The sequence below is a fragment of the Arachis duranensis genome, chromosome 10, assembly GCF_000817695.3.
Source record: "Arachis duranensis cultivar V14167 chromosome 10, aradu.V14167.gnm2.J7QH, whole genome shotgun sequence".
Classification (NCBI taxonomy): Eukaryota; Viridiplantae; Streptophyta; class Magnoliopsida; order Fabales; family Fabaceae; genus Arachis; species Arachis duranensis.
The window spans coordinates 11,335,320-11,345,220 of NC_029781.3; the positions used below are offsets into that span (position 1 = coordinate 11,335,320).

At 34.2% G+C, this 9,901-nt stretch overlaps 1 protein-coding gene across 4 annotated transcripts; it reads left to right on the top strand.

Moving 5' to 3' along the window:
* Positions 1-916: 916 nt before the first annotated feature.
* Positions 917-7,330, top strand: LOC107469117 (agmatine deiminase). Of its 4 annotated transcripts, none has more exons than XM_021134304.2 (11): positions 917-1,369; positions 3,115-3,252; positions 3,632-3,745; positions 3,856-3,945; positions 4,065-4,137; positions 4,285-4,340; positions 4,437-4,515; positions 4,921-5,055; positions 5,657-5,889; positions 6,495-6,653; positions 7,012-7,330. In XM_021134304.2, exons 2-11 carry the CDS (start codon positions 3,166-3,168, stop codon positions 7,093-7,095), a joined length of 1,110 nt encoding a protein of 369 aa, XP_020989963.1. In that variant the 5' UTR covers positions 917-1,369; positions 3,115-3,165; the 3' UTR covers positions 7,096-7,330. The 4 variants fall into 4 exon arrangements, with proteins under 4 accessions (XP_020989963.1, XP_052111345.1, XP_052111346.1 ...); XM_052255385.1 differs by having other exon boundaries at positions 3,157-3,252; XM_052255386.1 differs by having other exon boundaries at positions 917-1,252.
* Positions 7,331-9,901: the final 2,571 nt, after the last annotated feature.

Consider the following 9,901-nt stretch of genomic DNA (forward strand, 5'->3'; position numbering starts at 1 on the left):
TTCATTGAGTGGAAGATGAAAACCTACCATGTTAAAACTGCTCCTGCCATGTTAAACCTGTCATGTTAAAACTACTCCTATTGGTTTTGTATGGCTCAATCCCTTTTCCAAAGAGATTCTACCACCATGCTTGGACCTTCTCTCTGAGGTTGGCCCTGTGATGATTAAGGACGTAAATCTTGTGACCCACTTTAGCAATTAACTTTTTAGTTTCTTTTTTAAATCGAATATCGAAATTTTGTTTGTTGATACTAGTAATTTTGCTTGTTGATGTGTAAATATATTCTTTCATATTCCTCACTAAATTGTAGTGATCTGTATTCTTTTGATCCCAAAGCCTTTATTAGTTATTGTTGCATATTGGTAGATAGAAGGTATCAAATTTTGTGACATATGGTAGTAACTAGTAAGCAGAGTAGTTTATTCTTTTATTTTCTTTTCTTTTCGAGATATGTCAGATAGAACAATGTATATACTTTTGAAAACGAAATTGTTTCTTTTGAACCGAAATTTGGGTGATTACTCTTTTCTAAATATGTCAGATAGAACATATTAGGTATTTTCTTTAATTGGAATGTAGAAGATAGTACATCTTTTTATGGTTTTATTCTTTAATGTAACAACTTTTGAATAATTATTGTTAGTTAATTTGGAACCTTGCTGTTAGTTATTTTATTTATTATATTATAAAACGGCAATGTTCTAAAAACTGGACCGGACTGCCTAGTCCGACCGGTTCAATCGTGAACTGCCAGCTAAAACAATTTGGTTTGCCATGCAAAACCATTATTTTAAAAACCGGCTGTAAACCGCTAAACCAGCCAAAAACCGATCGGTCGGACCGGATTGGGACCTGGCCAGTTCTCATCAAACAGTGCCGTTTTGCGTAAACAAAACCAAAAAAAGCACGCGTAAAGCTAGTCCAGCCACAACCAACCCTTTCTCCAATTCTTCCATCTCCTTCCTCCTCTCCAAAGAAACAGGAAACCCTAGCTTCACCGCCGCAAGCTACAAGAAGTGAGCCATTGCTACTGTCCGTTGCAGTCAGGGGCACCTGTGAAGCACAGAAGCCTCTCCTCCCAACCCTAAAGCCCCTTCTCCAGTTTCTTTTATCTCATTACCCTAGCCTCACCGCCGTCTGTCGCAGTCAGGGGATCCTCTCTTCATTTCGTCGGCGTCCTCCAAAGAAGAACCCCTGTTGGCTCTCAGTATTCGTTCTCTACCATCGTCTGCTCGCAGTTGTCCTTCGAAGGTCAGGCTCATTGCTCGTAGTCTTCGTTCTATTCTTCACAGTCCGTCATCTTGCTCGTTGCCTGGTCTCCGTCTCTGTTGCGCTTCTGCCCGTCGGCTTTGACCGCTCAGAACGAAGGCAAATGCTTCATTTTTTTTTTAATTTTCGTTCTCTATTCTTCCTTCTTTACTCAATACATTGTTTATTTTTGGATTTTGCTAATGCTAATCAGATTGAAATTTGAATCTAGCTGTATTATACTTTATTTTCTTGTTTTGGATTGAATGATTAAATGATTAGTTGATTTATTTTGCTGGTTAATTTTTGTTAAAATTGTGCTGATTCAATTGATTTAGGTCAATGGTTAATCTTGTTAATCTTCATTAAAATTGTGTGCTATCTTTTGTTTTGTGTTGTGACTCGATTGTGCTTAGATTGTGACTGTCTTAATGACTTAAAATTGTGCTTAGATTGAATGATTAATTGATTATTTGATTAGCTATGGCTGTTTTGATGTGTTGCTGTTTTGTGTTTTGTGATTTTTATATATAGTGATGTGCTGTTGTTTTGTGTTTTGTGACTTAATTGTGCTTAAATTGAATGATTAATTGATTATTGATTAGGATGATTGTTCTGCTGAATTAATTGATTATTGATTAGGATGATTATTAATTGATTATTACAATACCAAAAGAGAAATTGTTCTTACCACCGTGTGGTCAGTATCATTTTATTTTGGAGATATTGCAGCTATGTTGGTTTACTCTCCTTCAGTATATATGTTCAGCTGAAAAGTTCAGAATAGTTGCAGAGCTTGAGATCTTTGAATCTGCTGCAAGTGTGCTGGAATTATTGTGATTTTTATATAGGATGGTTGTTCTGCCATGCTGCTATATTTTAGGATGTTTATACTAGTGCTAGAAAATATAAATTATGTTTTATAAGCACCCTTTTATTTGGGTCTTAAGAGTGTGTAGCTTCACAAATTATTTTGAGTCTTAAGAGTATGTAACTTCATAAATTATGTTGCATTATGACTGTCTTAGCTTCACAAATTATTTTTTCAGATTAATTTATTTATAATTTTAAAATTATTTTATTATAAAACGGTTTTTTCGGTTAAATTACGGTGGACCGATTAGACCAGTAAACCAGTAACTAGAATGGTTAATAATCGATTCAATTTTCAAAACTTTATAAAACAATTATTCTAATTGAACTACAATTAAACTGATTGGACTAATAAACCAGCAAATCAATAACTAAAACGGTTCACTGACCGGTTTGATTTCAGAACGTTGATAAAACCCATAACCCATATCGAATCAGTTCTCAAACAAGTGTTATCGAAAAGTGTGCCTGCCCTATCTTAACATGGTGTCCACTCGCTGACATCAGTAGATTCCAATTTCACACTTTTCTTCTGCCATTCACCGTCATGCATTTTGGTAGCCATGTATCTCTTGCTTTTTTACATTTTTATCTCGATTGTTGGAGCAAAGAAAATTAAATTAGTCATCTAACCAGTATTTTCTGCCCACATATTATCAAAATGAATTGCTAATTTGTAATTTCATATTGAAATTGTAAATCTTATAGTATAGTAAAATCATGTGTAAGAGAAAATTAAATTCTGTGTTGTGGCTGGGTTATATTTGAAGATTAGTGTTCTTATCGTTGGAGGTTTATACTAGGGACCATTACTTTTGCAAAGGTCATGCATGCAGTTTTAGGGTAGATCTACTCACTTTTTTTAATAAGATTTTTTTTACTCATATAATTTAAAGTCATGTAAAATATAGGTGCAGAACTGAAGATTCTCATTGTTGCATATAATTGAATGGTGTAAAGTAAGATATTTCCTTCATTATTTCGGTTCTCAGTCTTTGACACAAAAAAATCACAAGAGGATAGTGTGAAGGCAGATTGTTGTGATGGATCTACAAGGCTTGCCTGCGAGTCATGGATTCCACATGCCTGCGGAGTGGGAACCTCACACTCAATGTTGGATGGGTTGGCCTGTGAGTTGCATAATTCACACTCTTTTATTCTTATTTTTCTTAAAGCAAATAGACACTTCACAGCACCAAAAGTAATCACAAGGTTCAATTCATGGTCATAGCTTTGAACATGGTTTCACACATCTCTCATCACAGATGGTTGTTATTGAGACGTGACACAAATATAGGAACATAGAGATTGTAAATTTGTGTCCACTATAGAAAATATATGAAACTAGTGTCTTGAGACTCTCAATTTTGTGTACCTGTCTCTTTGATATTTGTGTCGTGTTTTAGCCGCCCAAGGCAGCCTTGAAAAACTAGTGAAACAGTGTTTGGTGGTGGACTTTTGGGGTCTTTTGGTGATTGTTATGAGTACTAGGTTGGTGTTATTTGACAGGAACGCCCAGATAACTGGAGAGAGAATGCTGTTCCTGCTCAAGATGTGTTTGCCAAGGTAGCATCTGCAATCTCAAGATTTGAGGATGTAACTGTTTGTGCTAGTTCTGGCCAGGTTGGTTGAAGTTTGACATTTTCATTATTTGGCTAGTATCTTGAGGAGTGGACTCAGTTGTTTCTGATGATATGTGGCTTTTGATGCTTGAAATTTCTTTGCCATTTTAGTGGGGGAATGCCAGGAGAATGCTACCTGAACATATCAGGGTCCTTGAGATCAGCATGAATGATTCTTGGTTTCGTGACACCGGACCAACTGTGAGTTTTTCTCCTTATACATGGATGAGCTTTCTGATCAAGTCAGATACTAGATGTTTGGATTTCTACACATGCAGAATTTCATTGTTGACAAAAATTTTCTCTGTTTTGTTCAATAGTTTGTTGTGAAAAGATCAGAGTCTGGTAAGCAAACTATTGCAGGAATTGACTGGAATTTTAATAGCTGGGGAGGTAAGCACTTAAGACCTTTGATATTGGACGTTCTATTTCCAAACAAGGACTGTTTCTTTTGTGGAATGAATGAAGTACATATGATTAGTTGATGTTATGTCTTCATTATTGTTAGTTCAGCTAATGGAGTTTATAAATCTTTTCCAGGGTTAGAAGATGGATGTTATACTGATTGGAGTTTGGACATCCTTGTTGCTAGGAAGGTGTGTGTAGTTAAATATTTAACATTTTTATTTTTGTCATCTTTTACTCTATTGCAAAATGCCTACATGACTTCGCTATCATCATATGTTTGCTAGATTTTGGCAATTGAGAGGGTTCATAGATTTTCACATTCAATGATACTTGAAGGTGGAAGCATACATGTTGATGGAGAAGGTAAGAGTTGTTGGCTTGCTGAATTTTTTAAAAATATATATATATATAAATTCCTGGTTTTCTTGTTGTTTAATATAAATTCCCCCATATTATGAAGAAATATACACTTTTGATAATTGATATAAAGTAGACAATGAGTCTGCTTATTAAATGCTATTAGGTTGCTCTTAAACTTCTCTAAGATGTAGTTTTATAGTGCTAATCCTTTCGTAAATTAAGTGCTAACTAGGCTGGATGATTGTTTATATGTAATTATGTTCATGAACTTGTGGTCTAAGTTTATTCTTTCATTTCTATATGTTCTGAGATCAAATGAACTGTGCTTGAATATAATGCTCTGTGGCTATATAGCTTACAAAATTTATAAGTTCTTCTTTTAACTTCAGCAACCTTTTCTTGCTTCAGGTACTTGCCTTACCACTGAAGAATGTCTCTTGAACAAGAACAGAAATCCTCATATGAGTAAGAACCAAATAGAGGATCAACTTAAGACATATCTTGGAGTCAGCAAGATTATATGGTTGCCCCGTGGATTGTATGGTATATAAACTTGATGCTGATCTTTTAGACTAAGAATCTTCCTATGAATTGATATTATAATGATCACAATTTTGAATTTGGTGTAGTCAAAGATTTTTGTAAAGACCATTTATCATGAGGTGCAGTATATGTTCTGATATAGATTGGTGTTTGGATAAGAATAACTCCATTTATGAATAAAAGCCTAGTTTCATTTGTCATAAAAATTGGGCCAATTGCAGCTTAGTATGCAATATAGCTTAAAGTTGTACACCCATTTAATGATACCACTCTGGTTCAATAAGTTCAAATCTGAATGTGTGTTTTTCAATGCACATTCTGTCTGGAAATTAGCATCTTGTTATTTTGAATATGCTTTTGCCGGTAAATTAAAGACTCCAGAGCTTCACTATTATCGTCTACACATTAGTACATTTTTTTTCTGCAATGTAATGTTATTATTACATTTATACTGATTAAAGCAATTTCTGCGCTAGGAATCTTATGCTCTTATGTAGAGATGATGTGAAAAATATTGTGATACAAGTTTTAGGTTCAAAGTGATACTTAAATGTTATTCACTCCCTAAGATCTGATTGAGAAGTATGCTGCTTTTGTACAGGAGATGATGATACTAATGGCCATATTGATAACATGTGCTGTTTCACTAGGCCTGGTGTGGTTTTGCTGTCTTGGACTGATGATGAAAGTGATCCTCAATATGAAAGATCTATGGAAGCATATTCTCTGCTTTCTAATGAAACTGATGCCAATGGTAGAAAATTTGAAATCATTAAACTCCATGTTCCTGGACCACTATATATGACAGAGAAAGAGGCAGCTGGAGTAGTTCAAGTAAGCGTCCAAGTTCATATTTCTTGTCTTGTCAATAAAAAATATAATTTCTTCAAAGTTGGATGTTATAAAAGAAAGGTATCATCTTATTATTTCATTTCATTTGAAGACCTATGCTAATATTTTGCAAGATTTAATACAAAGTTTGTCACCACCTATATCAATTCTTGATGTAATATTTGAGGCCATTCTGTTTCTTAATGGGAAATTGATTGGGCATATATCAAGTCATACCCCTCTATTTTGGTTAATACTAAGTTCTAATGTTGGATAGTATCTACCAAGTATTGTGTGTGATTTCTTTGATGGAATTTCTCTCTGTTTATATGGAAAATTCAGAGATATGAACCAGTTCTGTTTTGTTAGAATGTGGTGGTTTATGATCAGGTGTACAGTTTAAATTGAGATATCCTGTTTCTTTTGATGACTTTGCTAACTGGTTATACCAAAAAACTTGTCTACCAAGCTTAGAGAAATGTTGATGACTGAAGTGATGAATTTAATTTACACACTTCTGACTGAAATGATTCAATATTCATGCAACTGCTGTTGAATCAGTTCACTCAATGCCTTTTCTGAACTTCTAATATAACTATATTTTTCAGGGTGATGATGGTAAGGCAAGACTTCCAGGTACTAGGCTTGCTGCTTCCTATGTGAACTTTTACATTGCAAATGGAGGTATCATTGTACCACAATTCGGAGATAAGAAGTGGGACGATGAAGCTGTTCGAGTCCTATCAAAGGCCTTCCCAGATCACAAAGTAAGTAAAACTGCTTGTTAAAATGCTATTTTTGTTGAAGAATGTTTCACCAAATGGTAACCTTTCAGAGTGAAGTATTATTTGCAATAATTACTTCAGCTTTCGCGAATCAAGGCATTATCCTAAACATCTGGAAGAATACCAAATTTGAATACCTAAGAGTCTATTTGGTTTATGTATTTATTTTCAATGTTTTTGGTTTTCAAAATTATTTTGGAATAAAAAATGAATACAGTACAAGAAAGAACAAAATTTGTGTTTTGTTCTCTCTCTCTCTCTCTCTCTCTCTCTCTCTCTCTTTGGGGTTCTTGATGTATTTTTTTGGTTACTGACATTCTTAATTGTGGCTAATATCTAGGTTGTTGGAATCGAAGGTTCAAGGGAGATTGTTTTAGCTGGTGGAAATATACACTGCATTACTCAGCAACAACCAGCCTTTTGAGCAAAGTACTGTCAACATTTGTTCACATGAGTGTTGTATTTGCATTGAAATTTGTAGTCTCTGGATCATTGATTATACTGCTTGGTTCATTCCATTAATCTTCAAATGATTGATCCACATAGAGGCACAAAAGTGTGTTTAAGTGCATTGAAACAAAATGTAAACTGGCATTTTTCAAGTTGGAAAATCTAAATGAATGAATAAATTAAGAGATTTCTTGTTTTTACTTTGTAAAGGTACTTGAATGCTTCCAACTATGATCTACCATGTATCTATGAAATTTTTCTTCATTTTTCAAGTCAAGTCTTCCCTCACGTGTTGTTATAATTGAATTTCATGTAAGTTTGGTATGTTTTGTTAAAGCAAAATCTTTAAAGGATTATACAATATGATCCTTAAAGTAGAATCAAATTTCTTCTTAAATCTCTTAATCTTTAATGTAGTTTAGGGTAGTTCTATTTAGGCACAGAGGCATCTTAGCTAAATTACCTGATAAGTTTACTAACTATGAATGAAGTCTTACGTTTACAATAGATATAGAAGAAAAAAATTGCTATATGGGTTTGGATTGATTATCACGTATAATAGAAATAGAATTGTGTTCTAATTTCTAACCGTCTATTGCATTATGTTAGTTTAACTCCTAAAATACAAAATGGAATTACTAATTGGAGAAATCAATTTTCTTTTCATAAAGTACTTTATTCATACAATGATATTTATTTTTTTTGGGTCAACTATTCATAGTATATAAAAAGTAAGATAATTAATTCTTTTTAAAACTTTGGCTTGGTCTGGCTAAGTTTCAAACTTTTGGTAAGGTTTCAATTAAAGAAAAATATAGGTAGACAATGAGAATACTAAACAATGTGAACAATGAATATGTCGGATGTTCAATTCAATAGGTATGCAGATGATTATATTTATTATTTTTAATTGGATGGTTATTTCTTTTGATTCGATTAACTCTTGCACAGTTAACAGCTACAGCAGCAGTCAACACCCGTTTCTCTTTGATTTTCTGAGTTGAAAAATGTAATTTTCTGTGAAAAATTGCGTAAAAATGCATACCGGTAAATTAGCCGGCAGTACCGATTTAAATCTATCCGGTACTGCGTGAGAACAGTAAAAACTGTAGAAAAACTTAGGCAAATAATTAAAGTTAAAAACCGGGAGTTAATTATAAAGGTTCAGCCCAAAATTAGACCAAACGAACCAAAAATGTTAATGAGTTGGACCGGGCCAAGTTGGGCCCAAGCTCAACATATATAAGTTCATTAATGAACCCTACTATTCACAACCACGTTCAATTGATCATAACTCAAGTTACGGTGCTCCAATTCGCGTGCCATTTGTGGCCACACGAAGTTCTTGTCGAGTCCGTTAGTTCTATCTAACTTTTGTTATTAAGATTTAGAAACTCCTTCCCCATTCTACAGCTCTATGAATTCCAAAATTTTGGGTTTTGGTTTGAGTGAATTTTTGTGATTTTGGGTGTTTAGGTATACTCTAGCACTTGGTTTCTATTGGATTTTTGTCCTAATCAACTGTGGGTATGGTAAGCTTGTTCTTATCCCTTGTGAAATTGTGTATTTAGGAATCCTAGGTATTGATTTTTATGAATTGATTGCGTATAGCTTGATAATTATGATATTGGGAGCAAGTCGAGTTGAGTTGGTGGATTGTTGATGACTTGAGGCTTGTTTGAGATCAAATTTTGGTAATTTTGCACATATTGAGAATCGACCAAGGTATGGTTTTGATTTTCTCTATGTAATATGTAATGTTTCGTGAACCTTAGGCTTGTGGACCATAGGTTAGGTTTGGATTGTTGATAATGTATAATGATTATTGGTGATTGTAATGAAATTGATGAATTATGATGTTGAGTGTTATTGCTTGATGATGGATATTGATGATAATATTGAGTTTTGAATATTGTGGTTGGTGTTGATATTGAATGGTGGTGAATAATATATATGAAGAGTTAAATTGTGTGAAAATTGCTAATGTTGGAATCCTGATGTAGAGAGTTGTGAATTTTGTTGAACTTGTGGTGAAAAGAGGTGAAAAAGAATGAGTGGAATAGGGAAAATGGATCCTCTCCAGTTTTTTCAATACTTGACGAAATGCAGTGTGATCTCTCACCATTAACTTTATAAGTGGGGCCAAAATTAAATATGAGCGAGAGAGCAATGAAGAATGAGAGATCACAATTGTCACCATCCAATTTTTTCTTCACTGGAGAGGATCCACTCCCGTGGAATAGGTGTTGAATTGATGAAAATGCTATGAAATGGTAAATTGTTGTATGTAGTAGTGTTTTTTGATGTTTAAGTATGTTTGGAGTTATTTTGGTTTTGGAAAAACGAGAGAATTGTCATTTTTGGTGAACTTTGGCAGATCATAAATTGAGCCTTAATGAAATTGATTTAAATCTGTTTTATATTAAAGATGATTTAAAGAGTTTTAAAATGACATAAAGTTTGAGGAAATGGAGTTTTGTTGAGGAAGTTATGAACGTTTAAAGTTTGGTGTTTAAAACTGAAATTCTGCAGCTTTAAATTTTTCCAAGTCTGGTACAACATGCGTACGCCACACAGTGCACGCGGCGCGGGTATTCTCCACTACCTGGACATCTCGCATACGCGGGCACTGAATGCGTACGCAGACATGCAAATTTTTACCCTTGCGTATGTTAAACTGTAACACGTGACACGAGCATTCCATTTGGGTTTGGATACTTGCGTACGCAAGCAGAGTGCCGCGTACGCGGATACCCAAATTTCAACCCATGTGTATGCGG